The following is a 24,646-nucleotide window of genomic DNA, read 5'->3' on the forward strand; positions in this document are numbered from 1 at the left end:
AACTACAGCAGGGCTCGAACCCTGGAAGAGAGGTATAGTAGAGCCAGCGAGGGTGAGGTCTTGGCCGGCCAGAGAGGAAATGGTGACTAAGTGTGAGAGTGTAAAGTAAAAATTGAGGTCAACAGATTTTTAGATGCTAAAAGAACAGATATGCGGATAGATCTGAAAAGTTTGATACAATTTTTCTAAAACGTCATCACTTGTGTGGGTGAGAGAAGTGCAGTTGATGTAGTTTTTATGGATTTTAGTGGTTTTTGACAAGTTCCCGCATGAGAGACTGATTGAGGAGATTTAAGCACAAGGAATTCAGGGAAACCTGGCGAGATGGATCCAGAACTAGCTTAGTAATAGGACACAAAGGGTAGTAGTAGAAATCTTTTTGAGTGACTGGAGGTCGGTATCCAGTGACGTACCACAAGGTCCAGTGCTGGGTCCCTTATTGTTTGTTACATACATAAACTATAGAGATGATAATATGGGGGAATGATATGCAGGTTTGCAGATGACATCAAGATTGGTAGAGTGGTTAATAGTGAAGAAGGTCGTAGATTACAGGAAGATATAGATAGGTTGGTCAGATGGGCAGAGCAGTGGTAGATGGTCTTTAACCCTGATAAGTGTGAGGTGATGCAAGGGAGTATTTAATGAATGGCAGGACATTAGGAAGCTCAGAGGAATAGATGAATCTTGGGGTTATTATTCACAAATCCCTAAAGGCGGCAGAACAGGGGATTAAAGTAATTAAGAAGTCATATGGGACACTTGCTTTTATCAGTCGAGCAGTAGAGTATAAGAGCAAGGAAGTAATGTTGGAGCTGCACAGAACGTTGGTTAGGCTACAGCTGGAGTAGTGAGAGTAGTTCTGGTCACCTCACTATAGGATGGATGTGACTGCACTACAGGGGATATAGAGGAGATTCACCAGAATGTTGCCTGAGATGGAGCATTTGAGCTATAAGGAGACTGGATAGTCCTGAATTGTTTTCTTTAGAGCAGTGACATGATTAATGTGTATAAGATTATGAGGGATATGGGCAGGGTGAATAGGAAGCAGCTGTTCCCTTGGTTGAGAGGTCAATCATGAAGGGGCATAGTTTTAGGTAAGGGGCAGGAGATTCAGAGGGGATTTGAGAAAAAACAAATTCATTCAGTGATGAGAATCTGGAATGCACTACCTGGAAAGGTAGTGGAGGCCGAAAACCTTACAACCTTTAAAACAGTATTTGGATGAGCGCTTGAAATATCAGATCATTCAAGGATATGGGACACGTGCTGGAAAATGGGATTAGTGCGACTTCAGTATTAGTTGTTGGCGTAGACTCGATGGGCCGAAGGCCTTTTCTGCTTTGTATGACTCTATGACTAAGTGGAGTTGAGGAAGGAGATTAACCATTATCTTATTTAAAGGCAAAGTAGGTTCAAAAAACCATATGACTTCTCCTGCTCTCATGTTTTAAAACTGGTTTTTAGTGAGTTAAATATTCTGATCTCACTCATGATTGCTGCATATAGACACATCTGAAGACCTGGTCAGAATGGAGATGATTGGCTAATTTCCATAGCCTAGAGACCACACTCTTAAAGAGATTGCGGTTTTGTCTTTATTTATTCTCCCATGAGTTTGAGCATCACTTGCAAGGCCAGCATTTGTTGTCCACCCATAGCTGTCTTTGAACTGAGTGGCTTGCTAGGCTATTTCAGAGGCTGTCAAGAGTTTTACCCTACATTCTGCCATAAGTGTCACCAGAATTCTAGCTCATTGGCTAAATGGTGTCAAAATTCACTTGGTTCATAACAAACCTGGCACTATTTATAGTAACCTCCCTTAATCTGATTATCAGCAATGTTCATGGTACCTCTTTGATCCAGTGTCTGTATTCATTCACACCAAAGGTTTTTTTCATCCATAGGCCATAAATGTATCCAGAGATCCCTTTCAACACCCATTCATCTGACCTGCAGAAGCAAAGTTGAAAAGGTGGTATTCAAAACATAAAAAAATTCAAAATTAGTGCAACAAAATGCACCTTTTTCCAAAAATATTGCTCGCCCTACCCCCTCCCCCAATTTTCAGATATGCTGGAGAGAATGGGGAATTTTGCACTTAAGAACATAAGAACATAATAGATTTTGGGAGAAGAAAATCACCACGTGTTTACTAATGCAGAGTGTGGTCAGAATAGAGCCGACATAAAGAAGAAATAATTACAGTAAGCGGCAAGTTTACAAGATATATTATAGATACTTGCGAATTCCAGGTGATGTCATAAGAAATTAAAATAGAACTTTTTTTAAAACAAAACTAATTGTTCTTACAGCAGATTTGAATTGGTGTAATGCAAGCCATATAAATAATGAAGGTGGACGCCGTGGAGGGACTGACTACGGAATCTCTGTGGGTGGAGGTTAGGAACAGGAAGGGGTCGGTAACTTTGCTGGGTGTTTTCTATAGGCCGCCCAATAGTAACAGAGATGTTGAGGAGCAGATGGGGAAACAGATCCTGGAGAGATGTAGGAATAACAGAGTTGTCGTGATGGGAGATTTTAATTTCCCAAACATAGATTGGAATATCCCTAGGGCTAGGGGTTTGGATGGAGAGGAGTTTGTTAGGTGTGTCCAGGAGAGTTTCCTGACACAGTATGTGGATAAGCCTACTAGAGGAGAGGCTGTTCTTGATCTGGTGCTGGCTAATGAACCTGGACAGGTGGAGGATCTCTCGGTGGGTGAGCATCTTGGGGATAGCGATCATAATTCTATCTCCTTCACGATAGCATTGGAAAGAGATAGGGTCAGGCAGGCTAGGAAAGTGTTTCTCTGGAGTAAAGGGAAATACAGTGTCATCAGGGAGGAAATTAGACGGGTAAATTGGAAGGAGGCATTCTTGGGGAAAAGTACCGAAGGAAAGTGGAGGATTTTCAAGGAATGTTTGTCTGGAGCTCTGCATGACAACGTTCCGATGAGACAGGGGGGTGTTGGTAGGGTACGGGAACCGTGGTGCACGAAGGTTGTGATGAACCTGGTAAATAAGAAAAGAGAGGCGTACAGAAGGTTCAGAGAGCTAGGAGGTGTTAAGGATTTAGAGGAGTATACGCGATGTAGGAAGGAGCTTAAGAAGGAAATTAGGAGAGCGAGAAGGGGTCATGAGAAGACCTTGGCGGGTAAGATTAAGGAGAATCCCAAGGCTTTCTACAAATATGTCAAGAGTAAAAGGATGAGATGTGAAGGCATAGGACCCTTAAAAGGTGAAGGGGGAAAAGTTTGTGCGGAACCGTTAGAAATGGCGGAGGTGCTTAATGAATACTTTACCTCGGTATTCACGGTGGAAAGGGATCTGGGTGGTTGTACTGCTGGATTGCGGAGGACAGAAAGGATCGAGCATGTGGACATAAAGAAAGAGGATGTGTTGGAACTATTGAATGGCATCAAGGTTGGTAAGTCGCCGGGACCGGATGGGATGTACCCCAGGTTACTGTGGGAGGCGAGGGAGGAGATTGCGGAGCCTTTGGCGATGATCTTTGCATCGTCGATGGAGACGGGAGAGGTTCCGGAGGATTGGAGGATTGCGGATGTGGTCCCTATATTCAAGAAAGGGAACAGGGACAGCCCGGGAAATTACCGACCGGTGAGTCTAACCTCAGTGGTTGGTAAGTTGATGGAGAGGATCCTGAGAGACAGGATTTATGATCATCTAGAGAAGTTTAGTATGATCAAAAGTAGTCAGCACGGCTTTGTCAGGGGCAGGTCGTGCCTTACGAGCCTGGTTGAGTTCTTTGAAAATGTGACCAAGCACATTGACGAAGGAAGAGCGGTGGATGTGGTCTATATGGACTTCAGCAAAGCGTTCGATAAGGTCCCCCATGCAAGACTTCTTGAGAAAGTGAGAGGGCATGGGATCCAAGGGGCTGTTGCCTTGTGGATCCAGAACTGGCTTGCCTGCAGAAGGCAGAGAGTGGCTGTGGAGGGGTCTTTCTCTGCATGGAGGTCAGTGACCAGTGGAGTGCCCCAGGGATCTGTTCTGGGACCCTTGCTGTTTGTCATTTTCATAAATGACCTGGATGAGGAAGTGGAGGGATGGGTTGGTAAGTTTGCTGACGACACCAAGGTAGGTGGTGTTGTGGATAGTTTGGAGGGATGTCAGAAGTTGCAGCGAGACATAGATAGAATGCAAGACTGGGCGGAGAAGTGGCAGATGGACTTCAACCCGGATAAGTGTGTAGTGATCCATTTTGGCAGATCCAATGGGATGAAGCAGCAGTATAAAATGAAGGGTACCATTCTTAGCAGTGTAGAGGATCAGAAGGACCTTGGGGTCCGGGTCCATAGGACTCTTAAATCGGCCTCGCAGGTGGAGGATGCGGTCAAGAAGGCGTATGGCGTACTAGCCTTCATTAATCGAGGGATTGAGTTTAGGAGTCGGGAGATAATGCTGCAGCTTTATAGGACCCTGGTTAGACCCCACTTGGAGTACTGCGCGCAGTTCTGGTCACCTCATTACAGGAAAGATGTTGAAGCCATTGAAAGGGTGCAGAGGAGATTTACAAGGATGTTGCCTGGATTGGGGGGCATGCCTTATGAGGATAGGTTGAGGGAGCTTGGTCTCTTCTCCCTGGAGAGACGAAGGATGAGAGGTGACCTGATAGAGGTTTACAAGATGTTGAGGGGTCTGGATAGGGTGGACTCTCAGAGGCTATTTCCAAGGGCTGAAATGGTTGCTACGAGAGGACACAGGTTTAAGGTGCTGGGGGGTAGGTACAGGGGGGATGTCAGGGGTAAGTTTTTCACTCAGAGGGTGGTGGGTGAGTGGAATCGGCTGACGTCGGTGGTGGTGGAGGCAAACTCGTTGGGGTCTTTTAAGAGACTTCTGGATGAGTACATGGGATTTAATGGGATTGAGGGCTATAGATAGGCCTAGAGGTGGGGATGTGATCGGCGCAACTTGTGGGCCGAAGGGCCTGTTTGTGCTGTGGCTTTCTATGTTCTAAGACTGGCTACATAAGGATAATCCGTTAATTATTTCCCCATGTCGCTTTTGCCCTTAATATAAAACACACACACTTTATCACAAACAGTTTTTGTTGCATTTCAACCAACTCATTGAGTAATCAATTTCCTTTGCAGTTTTCAAACAGCCTTTGTTTCCTGGGTTACGGCATCCGTCATTAGGTGTATGCTCACTGGAAAACTCTCCTCCTATTTCTCCATGCACCCATTCAATTATAATTATTCATAGGCAATGACCTTAGATTAAAAATCCTAATTTATTCAATCATCAATTGAACACATCATTCATCAAAATGTTCTTTAAAACATCGACACTGGTGATCAAGCACATTGCTATTAGAGAAAATCCTGCCTTGCTGTAAGTGCTGATTACTGTAAGCGAAAGGGGAATGTGAAGAGGTAATGTATCCAGTACATCTTTCCCATTTGGTCCTGGACAAAAATATTTCTCCTGTTAGTGGGTGCGATTTCTCAACATCAGAAAGATGATTCACAATGCTATTCCTTGAAACTGGAAAAGCAGCCAGATGATAAAAACACCAGGTTTGCTACCAAGCAACTCCATTGTAGCTGTGAAATCATCACCATTCAGCCTGGTTCTGGACAATGTACTCATTGGAGTAAAGTACAATATTTAGTATTTGCAGGGGTGACAGCCATGCAACATACTAAAAACTGTATACCATCAGGTGATAGGATGCAAAGATGATCCTGTGAGTCACGAATGCAAGTCCTTAATTTTAAGCACGACTGTGGGAAGATGTGAAATAAAGATCCCACGCAGGCCCAAACCCTTTAACCCCATGTATTTACCCTGCTAATCCTCCTGACACTAAGGAGCAATTTACCATGGCCAATCAACCTAACCCGCATATCTCTGGAGTGTGGGAGGAAACCGGAGCATCCGGAATGACATTTTATCAGTACCTTCATGCCATCAACTCGAAATATTAACTCTGTTCATCTCACTATAGATGCTGCCTGACAAGTATTACCACCAATTTTGGTCTTTATTTTGAAAAAGAGGTTGCATTCAGCCCCAAGAGTCTATTCTTATGGTACCAATTAAAGTCACCTAGAACATAGTAGAATTTAGTACATCATTTTGAATACATGTTTATTACCACCTTGATGTTGTGAATCCAAAATTCATTCTTAATATTTAATTAAGGAACTTGAAATTAGTGCCTTTCTCAATTCAAAACGTCCCAAAGTGCACAATAGACAATCAATCATTTTATAGTATAACCACTGCTCCATGAACAAAGATGACCAATTTACAGAAAATAAAATAAATAAACAATTAATCTGCTGTTGGGCAGTGTTAGTTCAAGTATACATTTTGGCTGGTATTACGAATGCTGGATTTTATAAGACCATAAGACATTAGAGCAGAAGTAGGCCATTTTGCTCATTGAATCTGCTCCACCATTCAATGAGATCATGACTGATATGATAATCCCTAACTCTTTTTCTACCTTATCCCCATAAACCTTGATTCCTTTAAAAATCTGTCCATCTCAGTCATTACACTCTTAATGATCCAGCCTCTACATCCTTCTGTAGTAAAGAATTCCACAGATTCACTACCTTTTAAGAAAAAAAAATCCTCCTCATCTCTGTCTTAAATGGGCACCTCTTACTCTGATATTATAAGTTTATCTATTATTGTCACAAGTAGGCTTACATTAACATTGCAATAAAGTTACTGTGAAAATCCTCTAGTCGCCACACTCCGGCACCTGTTCGGGTACAGAGGGAGAATTTAGCATGGCCAATCCACCTAACCAGCATGTCTTTCAGACTGTCGGAGCACCCGGAGGAAGCCCATACAGACATGGGGACAACGTACAGACTCCGCATAGACAGTGACCCAATCCAAGAACTGAACCTGGGTCCTTGGCGCTGTAAGGCAGCAATGCTAACCACTGTGCCACCCTATGCCCTCTGGTTCTAGACTCTCCCACATTAGGGAAAAACCTCTCAGCACCTACCCTGTCAAGGCCCCTGAGAATCCTATATGTCTCAATAAGGTCACCTCTCACTCTTTTAAACTCCAATGAATACATGCTCAAACTACGCAACCTCTCCTCATAAGAAAATTCTTCCATGCCCAAATCAACATAATGAACCTTCTCTGGACTGCCTCCAATGCCAGCATATCTTTCCTTTAGATAAGGGTCCAAACCTGTTCACAGTATCAATAGGTATAAAAGTTATGTTTTAAACTGTCTCCTTTAATTCAAAGTAAAATGGCGCAGTTTGGAGAAACAGATGCAACCTCATACCGAATTTGCCCTGAGAAAATCTCACGTGACCTGCTTGTTATGGAGGCAGAAACTTAAATCAACACTTACTGAACGCAAAGTGCAAGTTTTAGCACCTGAACACATTGGAGGAGGCAGTTGGTCTTGTGGCATTCAGACTCTCAGCGCCAGTCAGACAGAGCTTTGGAGAAGACTTGCAACAGGTACTGTTATGCCAGGCAGAAGAAAAGGACTGTTTTTGGGTTAATCAACAAGCAGAAGACTCATGAAGATGGATTCCCAATTTTAAGAGACGAGGCCTGTGGCGAGTTTAAGAACAAGGAGTTGCCAGAGGGTGTTTTGCTACTGAAGTCCACTCGCTTATGCTCAGAAGGGACTTTCTCTCAAAATGACTTTGGAACATTTACAGCAGGAAGTAGAGATACTGTTAAAGTCAGGCAGAGCTGGGACTTTAATCACAAGAGTACTGCTGAGGTTTCTGCTAAGTGTGCGGTGTAATGTGGTGTGGCGTTTTTGGTTGTATTAAGTACTTAATGGGGAATATCTTTTCTGTAATTTTGTGTTTCAATTGCCCTTTTCTGTAAATTGGTATATTAATTGCCCACTAAGAAATGTTAAATTTAGTTTGTTACAGCCAAGTCTTAAAACATGAAATCTTGCAATGTGATCCTTTATGTCAGTCCTTAGGAAATTGAAATTTTTAAAAAGTTATCGGTCTCTAGGTGGCATGACCTGATTTTCAAAAGTTAATAGCTGGACACATTGAAAGTCTTTGGGTGTGATAACTGACTTGTTGGGCAACTAATGGCAGGAGTCTGGGGGAGGGGCAGTTTAAAGGTCATGTGATAACATCTCAGACTATTTCCAACCAAAATTGGCAATCCCATTAAACACTCAATTATAAAAAAGCAGCTACACACCATAGAATTTGATTTCAATAACATTCTGCCTAAGTTTCTTTAAAAAAAGCAAGGTTTTGTTTGTCACAGACCCCAAAATCCTCTATTTCACTAAGTTTATTGTGCAAATGCACAATGGTAAGATGAATCTCCATTTAAAAACATCATTTATTTTCACAGATGGGTTCTAACAGTAAAACAGATGATTTGTGGGTCTTTTGAGGATGGGTATGATGGTCTGACAACACAGGGTCATTGAAGGGATTGAGGTGAGTGTTTTGATCATATATGTTGACTCACAATGTCTTTGGTGTATGCTTCCACTAGGAAGAATTGAGATGAAAATTGTTATAGATGAGAAAGGCCATTAAGTCTATCTAAAATCATCCATGCCAGTTAATTTATTTGACTGTGCTGGTTTAGGAAGGAATGTTGGCTTAGTCATAGGGATGTACAAGACTAGAAAAGACCATTACATCCACTAGGTACTCAGTTGATGCTGATAATGGTCTCCTCTGCTGGGATCAATTATGGACACCACACTTTAAGACGGGTGACTTAGTTGTGGCGAGGCTGCAGAAGGGATTAAAGATTTCAGTTCTCTAGACAAACTGGAATTGTTCTCCTTTTAAGGGGATATTTGATAAATATATTCAAAATTATGAAGGGTTTTGGTGGAGTAAATAAGGAGAAATTGTGTACAGTGGTGGTGGTGGAGATGGAGTGGGGGTCGATAATCCAAGGGCACTGAATTAAGGTAATGGCAGGAAAAAGCATACAGGGATCTGTTATGGTCTAGAATGCAGCACCCAAAAAGATGACGGCTGCAGATTCAATAGCAACTTTCAAGTGGGAATTGGATAATTACTTGGAAAGATGAGAAAGAGGAAGGGAGTGGAATATAATTGCACTGTTCTCTAAAAAAACTAGCACAGGCGCAGTGAACTGAATAGCCTCCTCTGTGCTGTATCAGTATTATGATCCTTTATTTTATAATGGAAGGCAATAATTCTGAAAAAGTATTGAGGCTTTTGGTGAATTGCTATCAGGATTAACAGATCACAGCAGTCTGCGATCTCATTCTGCCTCTTTCCCAGTTCAATGACTGCTTTTGTATTTGGGGATTGGATTGTCTGTGAATCATTAGTGATCCTTTAAAGTCATGAAATGAAATTAATGTCCATTCATGTTAGGAACAAGAACACAAATTGTACCCGAAGTGTCCCCTCTGGACATGACTTTTCCCAAATATTGAGTTCTTAATGACTTTAGAGATCATGTTTTTTTCCCACAAGAAAGAAAGCATTGTAGATTTTTATTTTAACCTGTGTGTAAAAAGGTAACCAGATTACAAATTGCTGAGACACAGAAAAACAATTTAAAACCATGGGCATTAAAAGCTTCCTTTTAATTGAAAATCCACTCTTCTCTCCCCTCCTTCTCTAAAAGCTTAGGAGAAGCAATTTAATCACAAGACAATAGTTATTGAACACACTGTCTAGAGGATCCAAACACGAGCACCTTCAGATCCCACTCACCATAATTGAAAATAAAATGATCTTGCACAATGCTAAAAATATCGAGATTTTTATACAAAGTAAAACTTTTAACGGGCTACAGAAAGGAAGTCAGGCCCATAATACAGACTCACTTTCCATAGGTTACTGAAAAGATTCTTTTTTGTACAGTTATATTTAGCATCTGTGCGAGAATATTTTTTTTAATTGAGGTGCTAAGTGGAATTGGCAGGAGCCAGAGTTTGAATTCTCTAATACAGTATGTTCGATAATTCAGTACAGTCCAGTCCTGTGAACATAGCCTGCCTACCCCAGCTTGCTGGCTTTACCTGTACAGCAAGTTTCTGGTTTCCATCTTGCTGCCTTTTGCCTCCAAAACTTCAGAAGCAAGCTTGCACTCCTCCTGAGTTGTAAGGCAAACATTCACCTTGATCCAGTGATCCAGAGCCGTGTGGTGGGGTATTCCTTTAATTCAGCCAGAAGTTGGAGACTAGCAAGTATACCTTAAGTGGGTGGGTTAAAAAAAGAGGGGGCCTCAGGAGAGCTGAAAAGTCAGACATTTGAGTAATCTGGAGAAAACCTTTGGGACACTGGGACGCCTAGTGAAAAACCCAGACTGTCCTGGCCAAACCGGGACATCTGGTCAGATCAACTCTATGGGGATCATAACATTTGGGACAGCACGAGAACTCCCAGGTCTTCTTTGAAAAGTCGATATTGTCATTATATCCAGTTGAACAGGCAGATGAGGCCTCAACTTAATGTGTCTCCCTCCAAGATTATAGCATTCCATTGGTACTACACTGAAGCATCAACTAAATTATGCACTTGAGTTTCGAAAAGAGCTCGAACTCCATCCTATTGAAGGTAGTATGTCATCAACTAAATCAAGCTGACATTGATATTAATTTCAAACAGTCTGGTTGTTGTATTTTTTTTAACAAACATTGTAAAGTTTTCATAGTGCTGGAGTAGTCTATACAAAACTATTAATCTGGTATAATTTATGAAGGCGTATGTCCTTGGCTCCCACCATTTTATATACTTACCAAGACATTCTGGAAATGAAGCAGCCGAAGAACTGCTGAGCCAAAGCTTGTGCTAAACATCGTCTGGTAAGTGGTGTCTGATCTATAATCATGGCACTGTGCAGAAGGTTTGTGCTGAATGAAAGATGAGAAAATAGAACTAAAGTTTCATGCAAGCAAGACATTTTATTTAGTCAAAACAAATACTGTGGTTTAAAAGGTGACAGAAATTCAGTTCAAATGTAACAAGGCTGACTCTGTATTTCATCAATTGATGGTATCACTGGAAGTTTTCCAGCCCTTTCATATTCATTCTTTAAACTCCCACTGCACAATAATCACACAATAATTGGCAGTTGTTTGGCTGCTTGAAAAGTCAATGTTTTGAAATATTCATCAACTATATCTTTAGTTAACAACAAACGCATTTGGACTTCTCAGCTACTAAAGACTACAAACTAAATGAATTGGTAAAAAGCACAAAATATTTTTAAAGACCTTATAATCTGGAAACAGAATATTACCAATAATGAATTTAGATGAGGACTTCTGATCAATTATTTTTTTGCGAGTTACAGATGATGCAGCACGAACAGTATTTGTTTGGTGTTTCCTTATGCAGTAACGTCATTGGCCAGTCAAACTTTAATCTTCATTTTCTGCTCTTATATTTAACTGACTGTGATTTTCCTGCCTTCTTTCTGTTTTCTCTATTCCATACATCATCCCCAAAACAAAACATCTTCTCCCAGGCACTGACATGCTCCTCTCAAATTGTCCATTAGCATTTTTGCATCCAATTTTAATTTAAAATGGTTTCCCCCATGTGAAAGGGCCCAGGATAGCTCTATTTCATGGCTCAATTTGCTACTCAATAAAGGGCTGGAGCCAATCACATTGTGTCACTTAACAAATGTCATACACTGAGGGAGCCAAGTGCTCGTTGAGGTTATCAAATGATTGCAGTAACTGAGTCATTCAAACCATGAAGGCCTCTGATTCTATCCAAGTTTGCGTTAAATTCACTGATCTCAGCTATGTCAACAGTACATCTAATGGATCTAATGCATCAAATGGAAATGAAGTTCAAGTGGGACGTAGCTCATCCTTTGGATTGCTTACAGTGACAACAGCTATAGACATGAAGTCAGGATCTATGTACATAGGAATAGTAACCACTTGGATGAGGTAGCAAGGCAGTATGCACCCATGGGAACTGTCCCCTCAACAGGGTCAGGGACAAATGGGGAAAAGAAAATTGATGGAGCAAAGACAGAAACAATATATTTTTTTAAAATGCTAGATAATGTGAAGTAAATGTTCTTCCTTATCAAATTAAATACCAAATACTGCATGGCGCAGTATATTAGAGGTCTATCTTTTCACTTCTACATCTTGGGCTTAAACCCAGGTCAAAATGTGCTGTAGCGGCTTCTACTTGAAACAAGCATGTCATTGCCATCAGAGCACAAACAGGCCATACTTTGGCACAAATGTGGCTAAACCTGCAATCCGAGTAATTGTAATGACTATTGGTGAGGGAAGTTCTGAGACAATATTTTATTATTGAGACAGAGATTACTCTGCATCTTCCTATGCTGCACGTGACCTATGCATATCTGTCCTCAGAGCTACCAAATTAATTAACATATTCATAATATTTTTTAACAAAAATAAAATTAAACAGAATTTTAAGTGTTATAACTTCTACACATTTTATTGAATTATAAATTCAGAAATTAACTAGAGGTCAAAATAAAGCTCAATATCTTTTTATTCTTACTAAGCTCTAACCTCCAAACTGAGCTGCAGTTTGAAAATTTCAAAACATTAGCTATGACTTCAATATTTTCCAGGAATGGAGACACCCTTACTCAGACCACAGTAGTATATTATTCATCACTGAACATTTAATTAGATGGTTTGAATATAATATTCTACTTTAAGAAACTTGAGAACAGCATTAATTGCTGGCTTAGGGAGGTAGAACAGTTATTGTGGTGCTTGACTTCAATTCAGCAGCTCAGGAATTTAACCTCAGAGTTGGTTCTCATTCAAGTTCAACTCGCACAACATTTTACAAGCAGGCTTACCCTGAAGGCTCAATTCATTAAACACCCTATACTGTTGTACTGAGCCTACAGAGAAGAAAGATCACAGGCTCAGTCATAACAGGTGTTTAGTTAGCTGGTCACAACTGAGACAGTGGTAAAACACTACAACTGTTTCACTACCCTTGGGTAGGAAGAGCAGAGTAAACTTGCCAGAGTTTCTGCTCCTAATCATTACCTAATGACACTGACAGAAACTGTTTGTGTGGTCATCGGGAAAAAACATGGTCACACTCACCCCACATACCCCTCACCCTTGAATGTTTTTCCAATTTTTAATATAAGGTTTTAACCTGGGCTAATGAGCCTAATAGTACTCTTCCATTATCAAAGATCAGTCATTCTGCATGATGTGGATTGAACCAGTGATCCTCAAACCGCAAATAGTTGTTTTTTTTTTACTGGATTGTGCCTTCACCGATAGAAGCACCAGGTGAATTGCATGTTTCATTTAAAACTCCAAACTGCTTCCTTAGCTGTCAAACATATTATTTCCACTTTTCGCAACAACATGCATCATAACCTGCTCTAAAGCAGGCAAACACTCTGCTTCTAAGCTTCTGTCAATTCCATTTGAACAAGCAGCGAACAAATGCTTGAACGCAGCCTGAAATTCTCACTCCAATTAGCCCTCACAATGGGAAATGTCTAGTCAACAGCTGTGCCAAAAAAGTATTTCCAAAAAGAGACTCACCTTAAAATACTCATAGATGCATATGAAGCTACTTCTACATAGGCTTCATCAACAAATACAGTCTTATAATAAGCATAAGGGTATCGGCAGGTTAGAATCTCTTCATAAAACTCAAAAATCTCGTGAAGAAAGGATGTGGTATGTTTAAGAAGTGGTAACAGTTGAGGCAAACAAAAATGCGTCACCTGGAAAGGTAAATATCAAAATGTGAAACAGCTGAGAAATTGTTTCAATAAAACCACATTCCTTGATTTGATGAAAATCAGAATTATAGTATTATTTAGTTTTGTACCATATACAATGACAAAACAGAAAATGCTGAAGAAACTCAGCAGCATCTATGGAGGGAGAATAGATCCAGCATTGGATCTAATCTCTCTCCACAGGTGCTGTCAGAGCTGCTGAGTTTCTCCAGCATTTTCTGTTTTTCTTTCAGATTCCAGCATCCACAGTATTTTGCCTTTATTCCATTGCAAGGAACTCATTCACTCCAATTCACAATTTCAGTCAAAAGGAACCATTATTGTGTTTATCCAGTCCTGCACCAGACTACAAAAGTTAATTTTCAAGCTTTCAAAATATTCATAGTTTTTCTTTCATATTAAACACAATTTCCTGTGTACTTCTATCTAACATTCTGAAGTAGAATTACATCTTTTCGAACATTTAATACATAGCTTTGTTAAAATACCGCACCACAAAATAAGAAGTCGTCTATTTGGGTCCACATCAAAGTAAGAGATGGGAGCAACAGTAGACCATACAGCCCGTAACCTGCTTTGCCATTCAGCACGATCATGGCTAATCTTGGGCTTAAACTCCACTTTCCCATCTGCTTTCCATATCCCTTGATTCTCTTGAAACACCAAAAATCTGTATATACCGGCCTTAAATATAGTCAATGATGGAACATCCACAACCCTCTGGGGCAGACCATTCCAAAGATTCACACCCTTTGAATGAAGAAATTTCTCATCTCAGTCCTAAATGATTGACCCCTTATCATGAGAATATAATCCTGTGTTCTAGATTCTCCAAGCAGAGGAAACAATCTCTGCGTCTAACCTGTCAAACCCCTTGATATGATTCAACGAGATCATCTCTCATTCTTATAAACTCCAGAGAATTTACTCAGCCTCTCAACACAGCACAACCTTCTCATCACAGGGAGCAACTTAATGAACCTTTTCTAAAGGTTCCAAAGCAAATACATCTTTCCTTAAATATGAAGGCCAAAACTGCGCACACTATTCCAGGTATGGTCTCACCAAAGCCCTGCACAATTGTAGCAAGGGTTCTTTATTCCTGTACTACAATCAAATGCAAGTATATCCTTCAGCAGGGGTATCACGTAGCCAGACATCTTTATTTGTGTATTACAATCCCCTTGCAATAAAGGCCACACCATTTGCCTTCCTACTTCCTTGCTTTCCTATGAGATGATCTTGTTGAAACATATAAAATTCTGAAGGGGTTTGACAGGGTAGGCTCTGCAAAATTGTTTCACCTGCTTGAGGAATCTATATTTCAAGATAAGGGGTCAATCATTTACGACTGAGATAAGAAATTTTTTCATTCAAAGGGTGTGAATCTTTGGAATGCTCTACCCCGGAGGGTTGTGGATGTTCCATTGTTGATTATGTTTAAGGCCGGTATAGATAGATTTTTGATATCTTAAGAGAATGAAAGGATATGGGGAGCAGATGGGAAAGTGGAGTTTAAACCCAAGATTAGCCATGATTGTACTGAATGGCGAAACAGTCTACAGGCTGTATGGTCTACTCTTGCTCCTAGTACGAGCACAACAAAGTCTCTCTGAACATCAATATTTACAAGAATTTAAAAGGTCTGATATGGAAAATGTGTAAAAGTGTTATTTCTGAAGTCATTTGAAAGTCTATAGCTCCACTAATCATTTCTGAATATTCCATAATATATTAATATTTTTACTAGTTACAATGTCAAATTCTGAAGAAACACGTAGCACCCACTGCATAAATGTGAATCAATGTTTCAAATGTTCAGTTTAATCACCCATATTTCAATATAAACTCCCTTACCCATTGCTAGTTGCTGCCCCCATGTGTATTTTTCAATTACAGCACTTGTAAATTACAATGTACAACTTTCAAAATGGGATTAGTAAAGATCTTTACTAGCCTGTCTAAAAAGTTAACCATTTATCAGCAAGCAACCAATTCACGTTTAATAGAAATACACACATTTTTTGAATATGGACAATATAATCAACTCATTCAGATTAGGAGTGTCACGGTGGCACAATAGTTAGCACCACTACCTCAAAGCGCCAGGGACCCAGGTTCAATTCCGGCCCTGGGTGACTGTGGAGTTTACACATTCTCCCCATGGCTGCATGGATTTCCTCCAGATGCTCCAATTTCCTCCCACAGTCCAAAAATGTGCAGGTTAGATGGATTGGCCATAGTAAAAAAATTGCCCCCTCGTGTCCCAAGATGTGTAGGTTTAGATGGATTAGCTAAGGGAAATATATGGAGATAGGGCAAGGAAGTGAGCCTGGGTAAGATACTCTATCATGTGGAGATGCCGGCGTTGGACTGGGGTGAACACAGTAAGAGTTTTAACAACACCAGGTTAAAGTCCAACAGGTTTATTTGGTAGCAAATACCATTAGCTTTCGGAGCGCTGCTCCTTTGTCAGATGGAGTGGAAATGTGCTCTCAAACAGGGCACAGAGACACAAAATCAAGTTACAGAATACTGATTAGAATGCCTACGGGATTCGCATTCTAATCAGTATTCTGTAACTTGATTTTGTGACTCTGTGCCCTGTTTGAGAGCACATTTCCACTCCATCTGACGAAGGAGCAGCGCTCCGAAAGCTAATGGTATTTGCTACCAAATAAACCTGTTGGACTTTAACCTGGTGTTGTTAAAACTCTTACTAAGATACTCTATCACAGAGTCGGTGCAGACTTGATGGCTGAAAGGCCTCCTGCTGTATCTATGCTCCAAGAGTACTAAAAATATATTTTGCTCCACATTATATCAGTAATCACTAACAGATTTTATTTGGTTAAAATTAATATTTTTGTTATGAAATTAATATTCTCATTTCAAAATCATTTTAAGCACTGAAAAAGAATGGACTAAAATATTAAACATTTATGAAACAATGCAATTCACAATTTTGTTTTAACAGGCAAAGAATAAAAGTCAACCATTAAATTTTTACATAAGCAGCATTGTTAAATGAAATTACATAAGCAACATAAATAAAATGAACATATTGTACAATAATGCAGCATGCTAATTACTGCACAGACTTTATCACTGGAAGATTTTCCCTAAAATTTAAATTTGTTTTTCTTAAACAGTAGACTGATTCTGTTAGTTCCACTGATGCCACAGCATGAAAGGTTTCACTAATATGAAGTATTAGTCCCAAAATGGTACTGTGTACTGAAACAAAAATTAGTTCATACACATAAAACTAAATATTACTTTCACTAATATGAAGGACTGCATAAATTAACTGAAAATTAAATCTCTCACATTAACTCAGTATTTTATGTTGCCAATACAAAATGGATGGAAGACATTGTTATACAAGTAGTACTTTAAATGTAAATCACTCTAGTAAGAAAAGTCGTAAATTACGCAGCAGCATCCAGCTGCCAATTATCTTCTGGATAAAAACAAACAGCATTCTACAAACTCACCAAGTGGCCACTTCAGCTTATTTTGCAACCATTACATCATGGTCACCATTAGAATAACCATGACAACCTATGCCACTAAACATAAACCTCTACAGTTATGCAACAAAGTTAATGTTTCACGAAAATGGCGACATTGCTAACAAGCATTGACATGCTATCTGAAAAATACAGTTGTCAATTTTTTTTTAACCATTATGGGTACATTTTTATTTTTGGTGTTCAAACTTGAGTACTTTGCACTTAGTAATTGAATTTAATAGCATATCCTAAATATTTAACAGCATGGCATTGGCAGCTTATTGCATAAACCCTGGCCTTTATTGCATCACTTTTCAGAGCTCATGGGAATGTAAAATAGGATACAGATGCTGCACATCTTAAGTGCTCCAAATTTAAAATACAAATCTACACGTACAAATGTCCGCCCATCTTTGCACCTTCAAATGTTGCAGTCCTTTTCACATTATATTTTCAGTTTCTGTATGTTGCATGTCACATCTTTTAGGATTAAATTTTCTACCACTGACATTAATTGAAGTGTTCAATAGTTCCCTAGATTTGTTCCATCTCCCCTTTTATATGTAGGATTGACATTAACTATACGCTAGTCCTTTAGCACTATTCCCTTTCTAATTATTTTTTATTGCCTCTGCTAGTTCTTCCCTTTCTTTCTTTGGCACATTCTTTCAATGTGCCAAACCAATCTATCTGGAGCAGGGATTTTATCTTAAGGATACTCCATCAATTATGTTCTCCCCTTCAAGCTAAATGTATTTGTATCCTTTTTGATTTCATCTTCTAATGTCATGCCCATCATGTTAGTCTCCCCAGTAAACATCTAGGCAAAATAATGAATATTTCTACCATTTCACTGTCAATACTTGCAAGCTTATCACATGGAATGGCATTGTGGTATTGTTGCTGGACTAGTAATCCAGAGACCCGTGGTAAAACTCTGGGGACCAGGGTTCAAATCCTACCACAGCAGAAGTGAAATTTGAATTCAATAAAACTCTGGATGATCATGAATCTATTGCCGTAAAACTCCATCTGGTTCACTAATGTCCTTTAGGGAAGGAAATCTACCATTCTTACCTGGTCTATCCTACATGTGGCTCCAGATCCACAGCAATCTAAATGCCCTCTGAAATGGTCCAGGAATTAGTGATGGTCAATAACTGATGTTCCAGCCAGCAACACACACATCAGATGAATGAATTTTTAAAAATCCCTTTGTAGTCTATGGTGATTTTTTTGTTATTTATGGACTTAGAGGACAATCTTTGATGATTTAATTGTCATGTCTTTGTCGCCTTAATTCTTTGACAATTCTACCTGTCTATGGAGATTATCATTTGTTTCAATTTTGTTCTTATTCCTTCATCCATACTGTATCATTACTGGTGAGTACGCTTTTGCTTTTTAGTGGGACACAAGTCTCCTGGACTCTACTGATCACCATTTAAAATGCTCAATTGTCCGTGAATTTTCCCAGTTTAGTTTTTCTCCTCCTATTGTCACCTCCTTAAAATCAGATTTCTTACTGCCTCTCAATCTTTATATTATTATTGAGATCACGATTGCCTCAATAGTTGGTTAAAATAATCCCAAATACTTTAGTAGGTCACCTATATTCCATGGAACAAAATACATATTTCTCCCTTTAGATTATCCTCCTCTTTAACTACCCAAACTCCTTGAACAAAAGACACAGGTGGATTACTCCTACGCATCTGCCTACACTATTCTCTAACCAACATCTACGACACAAGTAACAATGACAATCTCCCACTTCTCAACTGTGGGGAAGAAACTTGTGCATTGATTTTTCTGTTGGTATTTTTGCAATTAATGGCTTGCTGTGTGGAACAATATGGTAACAAAGTAAACACCTACTTTCTGGTGCAACTCATTGTCTGGTCTCATGAACTGGACAACCACAAATGCATGATATGTTGATGTGGACTTAAGACCCTAATCTAATCATTCCGATATACCCACAGCTTCCATACAGAAAGTCAACTTCATCCCTGCACCAAAAGAATTTCCTTTGATATCTCAGCACAGAAAGAAGCATTTGGTCCAGTGTCTGACTCCACAGAAATTTCAACTCCAATCTAATTGATGTTTTTACTTCATAATCTTTGTTACATGTTCTGATGGACAGAACATCCTTCTGAAATGTCATATCTTGATTCCAACAACTTGTAGTTATGCATTCTCAGTATGCTTTTAGTACTAAGTCTAAATTTATGCCTTTGCTGGTTGATACAGGAAAGAAGGTTGCAGGTTTAAACCCCAGTTTGTGCTGTTAGATAGTCTCGGCTAAGACATGTAACTGAACATTATTCCCATTAATGCATATTGAAGAAACTAAAAGCATGAGAATGATTAAGATCAAAATATGAAACTTATATTTCTAATTAAGCCCAATAAGGAAAGGAATTATTAAAATATTTCAAGAAAATCAAGTCCAATACTTTTTAGTAGGTGGGGTGGAGGTTCAGGTGGCTGAAATTTGAGATAATTTATTATACACCAGCCTGAAGTAAGTATTTTTTTCAAATGTACACAGTTTTCTCCCAAGTAACAGCCTACATTGTTTTCCACAAACTTAGGAAGAGCATTCAACTACATCTCCGCATTCACTGTTATCCATTAAATTTCACTTTTCGTTCATTCCACTTTTTATCATGTACTATACTCCCTACTTTAAGATTTTGCAGATTTAGCGTAAAAGATTATTTCATAATGGGCATAATAATTAGAAAATGGCTTTGAAGACAGTCCAAACTCAAGACAAAGGTTTATTTTTTGTTGCACACACAAAACCAGATACACGTTGCAAATCCTATATATGAGTTGCAGCCCCTTCGCAGAGGGCCCAAAACCACAGCACAAAAGTGCCCAAACCAGAATGAGTTGGTAAACTCTACTCAGGGAAGTCACAAGGAATGTAAAGACTGAGAGAAAGGTCATGTTAATCTGATGAGATGTTCTTCTGTGGTTGAAACACCTATGACTGTGTGGCCAAATTCCCTTCTAATTCGATTTTCAAGTTTGCTGACGACACCACCGTAGTGGGTCGGATCTCAAGCAATGATGAGACAGAGTACAGGAATGAGATAGAGAATCTGGTGAACTGGTGCGGCAACAATAATCTCTCCCTCAATGTCAACAAAATGAAGGAGATCGTCATCGACTTCAGGAAGAATAGAGGAGAACATGCCCCTGTCTACATCAATGGGGATGAAGTGGAAAGGGTCGAGAGCTTCAAGTTTTTAGGTGTCCAGATCACCAATAACTTGTCCTGGTCACCGCATGCTGACACTATAGTTAAGAAAGCCCACCAACGCCTCTATTTTCTCAGAAGACTAAGGAAATATGGCAATTCAGCTACGATTCTCTCCAACTTTCACAGATGCACCATACAAAGCATTCTTTCTGGCTGTATCACAGCTTGGTATGGCTCCTGCTCTGCCCAAGGCCGCAAGAAACTACAAAAGGTAGTGAATGTAACCCAATCCATCACGCAAACCAATCTCCCACCCATTGACTCTGTCTACACTTCCTGCTGCCTCGGCAAAGCAGCCAGCATAATCAAGGACCCCATGCATATTCTCTTCCACCTTCTTCCGTTGGAAAAAAGATACAACAGTCTAAGGTCACCTGCCAACCGACTCAAGAACAGCTTCTTCCCTGCTGCCATCAGACTCTTGAATGGACCTACCTTGAATTATGTTGATCGTTCTCTACACCCTAGCTATGATTGTAACACTACAATCTGCACTCTCTCGTTTCCTTCTCTATGAACAGTATTCTCTGTCTGTATAGCACGCAAGAAACAATACTTTTCACTGTATGCTAAAACATGTGACAACAAATCAAATTACAAGGACTGTACGCTGCAGCCGGTTTGAACACGTGATGTGGGAGTAATTTAATGATGTGACTGAGTTCCCCAAATAAAATACGTTGCACTCCCCACACTGACATCAGTCTTGAAAATTCACTGCTCCTCTCCGATCGTCAAGGAACTGGATATTGAAAAGATGGTGTTTGTCTATATCGATTTCCTCTAGAAAATCAAGTAGCGGTCAAGATAATGACATTAGGAGTAAAATAATTTAGCAATGTATCATGTTACATCCACAGGAAAATGAAGGACATTCACCCTGCCAGGCTGATCCTATCTAGAAAATTTCTTATTCAATATTTATAACTTTCTTACAAATGTTTGCCAACTTTATCAATTTGGTGACACAATAAGTCAAGCAAACAAATTACCAACCTTTGTAATCAAGTCCATAAAATGGGAAGAAGTCGATAATTTTTTCTACCTTCCTTCTAATTTATTTTTTCTTGTTCTGACTATGTTAAAAAAATTTGGATTATCCTGTCAGCAACTTATACGGGTAGAACCAAATATTTGTCGCTGTAGTTAATGAATGCACTCAAGTTCAACATGGCAACTGATATACACTTTATAAATGTTACATATCACAACTTAAACCATTCATGCAAATTCCAGATACTGGAAATATAGTTATATAAAATGCACTTTAAAGGTAGAAAATTGAGAATAAAAATCTTGAAATTTCAATAGAGCAAATGTTAGCTTGACTTACCTCATGCATGTAAGGATCAACCAGTATTTCAAATGGACCAACAGCAAGTGAAATGTTTGGTGCTGCAGTTGGAATAGTTAACATGTAGTGAAAAGTTTTTTTTCTCATGTCATGGGTATAAACAGACTCCACCAAATCTCCATTGGAAACTGCCACCATGGCAGCATCAACGGTGAACTCCAATTTCCACGTGCAAAGCTCAGAGTAAGAGTCAACACAGGGAAACCAAAATCTACAAAATAGAAAGAAATGGCATAACCAGTTAAAATTCTTGCCGATCCTCTGACCTCCAAATGGCTCAAAGACTGAAGGTTACTCAACATAGAAATCTGTGTTTCAACTGCAATGCTCTCTAAACCAGTGGTTCCTAAACTTTTTTGTCATGGCACACCTCTATATTGTAAACATTTTTGAGACACATCTATTTTCTCCAACTAAACTGCCATCTAGCAAAAGTCTTTTATCTATAAAATCTCCTAAAAACAAATCAAGCCACCATTTAATACAGTTTTCTTTAGTTTAAGACATTTACAATGCAAGTCTTATTACCAGTTGCATGTCAAATACAATATTTTTTATTGAAAATGTACACAGTAAAAGTATTTCCCATTAAAGATTCCAGCTGTTCTCAGTTTTCTTAAGTTTGCATTTCACAAATGTGAAAGTTTGCTCATGAAGGAAAAACTGCGAGCAGCTCTTACTAATAACATTAATGTGACACCTGGGTCTGCCTCAGTGAGCAGTCTCTTAATCCAAGGAGGAACTGATGCCAGGGCAACTTCCAGGTCTTGCTCTACTGACAGGTACCTCCTCTACTGTTTTTTTCACATAATGTGGAGATGCCGGCGTCGGCGTTGTTTTTCACATAAGCCAGTATTGAGAACGTCACTGGCACCGGTAGATTGTTGGAAACACAGAGTACTGCTACAGTGCGATCTGAAATAGATGAATATTCTTGTCCCGCACTCAAAAAATGTGTCCATGGACATCTCTGCAAATTTCAGTTTCAGTAAATGATCCATCCTGAGTTCTGCAAATTCCTCTTGCTCTTGTAATAATGTATTTGATGATTTAAGAGTAAGTGAACTAAATTTATCACATACCTAGTCAAAGTCTTCCATACTCATGGTGGGGAAGTGGCATTCAAAAATAGTGTTTTAAGATGTGTGAAGATGAGGCTGGGTAAAGTTTTGCCAGTGGGATTTGCTGTTGCCAGCTTGAACATCTCAACTGACCCACTTGCTACATTTTCCTGCCAAAGAGTCAGTTTTGATTTGAAACCTTGACATTTATCTGTGGCAATCAAAATGTTCTCATTTTTCCCCTGCATTTTAACAGTCAGCTCATTCAGGTGGCTGAATATATGTGGAAAATATGCAGGCTTAGCACACCAAGAATCATCACATATTAAATCTTTGTGTGGCAATTCATAGAAAGCCAAAACCTCTTTCAGCGCATTACTGTGCTCATAAACATGAGAGAGGACCTTTCCCCGAAACAGTGCATGAGCAAATCCTAGTACACGGCTCCCATCTCTTCACACAAAATAGTTAAACAAGCACAATTTCAAAGGACTTCAAATAATTCACGATTTTCACTGTTTGGTCTAACTGCAGTTAATTCAGATGGCAATGTTTTAGCTACAAGGGCTTCACAGTGCAGGGTACAGTGGCTGACCTGGATGTTAGGATTCAGTTATTTCACCCTACTCACGAATCTTTTGACTTCTCCTGTCGTGAAAGCTGCTCAGCAGGTGCTACCGCACTTGATCGGCTAAGATTGTTTCCCTCCAGGGAAGCAATTGTGACATGAAAAACCTGCTCTCCGGTCACATAAACTGCCATTTTTTGCAAAAGAAGAAATTCTCTTTCATAGAATTCTCATCAGCATACCTGATACTGGCTAAGAGCTGGCAGTGTCTGCAAATATTTATGGAATCATCAATCTGCAGGACAAATTTTCCACTTATTTCTAATTTCTGTTGAAGCACCTGTTCAATATCGACTGACATTTTGTCTATACGCCGCTTGATTGCACTATCACAAAGAGGAGCTTTGTCAATTTCTTTGGCAGCATCAGTTTCCAATATGACTCTCAATACCCTTTGCATGTCGGCAAAATTGGATTTCAGCAAAGGTGTGAGGCTTCTTTGATTTCGCTATGAGCTCAGCCATCAGGTAACTTGCCTCCTGCACATTATCTGAAATGCACGCACCCTTCATCGTACATTGGTTTTACTTTGTTTTGTTCTCTCAGGCAGTTGAAGTACTCTATATCCTTGTTGGAGAATAAATGGTGTTTCATATTGAAATGGCGCTGTACTGTATGTGTATGAACAGCGCTTTATTTCTCCTGAGGCTACATTTTATTGGTCACAGCTGATTCAAAGCAACATTCTTTGATACTATTTAAGAACTTATCCCTGGCAAACTGTGGTCAAACACACACTATACAATAGGTGCCCTCAAAGTGTCAATTTACAAGCGCAATTTCAACTCTTCGGCCCATGCCAAGCCAGAACTACTTCTCCAAAGATGTATCCTTGCCCCACCACCACATAGCATGGAGTTACCAACCTTCAGGTGCCTTCTCAGATCTTTTGGGCTTCCTCCGAGGTCTCTTCAACTACTGGGGCTTCTCCAGTCTGCCTCACTTAAGGTCTGCTTCTTGCAGCCCGTTCTCTGATTGGATCCTATTTCTCCTTTTAACTTTATTGGTTCCTATTTCTTACCCCTGTCTTCTTCTATTATTGGGAATGTTGTTTTTTATTTCTCTTGTCTTCTCTCTCTTTTATCTTGAC

The 24,646-nt window shown here is 39.6% G+C and overlaps 1 protein-coding gene across 3 annotated transcripts in view; it reads right to left on the reverse strand.

The window, feature by feature from the left end:
* The window catches only part of taf2 (TAF2 RNA polymerase II, TATA box binding protein (TBP)-associated factor), a 111,180-nt gene that overhangs the window by 65,238 nt on the left and 21,296 nt on the right, over window positions 1–24,646 (reverse strand). For all 3 annotated transcript variants that reach the window (XM_078216509.1, XM_078216511.1, XM_078216510.1), the window contains 4 exons: window positions 21,847–22,078; window positions 13,519–13,703; window positions 10,735–10,848; window positions 1,857–1,956 (listed from right to left, as the gene is read on the reverse strand). In XM_078216509.1, coding sequence (XP_078072635.1) covers window positions 1,857–1,956; window positions 10,735–10,848; window positions 13,519–13,703; window positions 21,847–22,078 — 631 coding nt within the window. The remainder of the gene's footprint in view (window positions 1–1,856; window positions 1,957–10,734; window positions 10,849–13,518; window positions 13,704–21,846; window positions 22,079–24,646) is intronic.

This window comes from Mustelus asterias, chromosome 7, assembly GCF_964213995.1.
Source record: "Mustelus asterias chromosome 7, sMusAst1.hap1.1, whole genome shotgun sequence".
NCBI classification, from domain to species: Eukaryota; Metazoa; Chordata; class Chondrichthyes; order Carcharhiniformes; family Triakidae; genus Mustelus; species Mustelus asterias.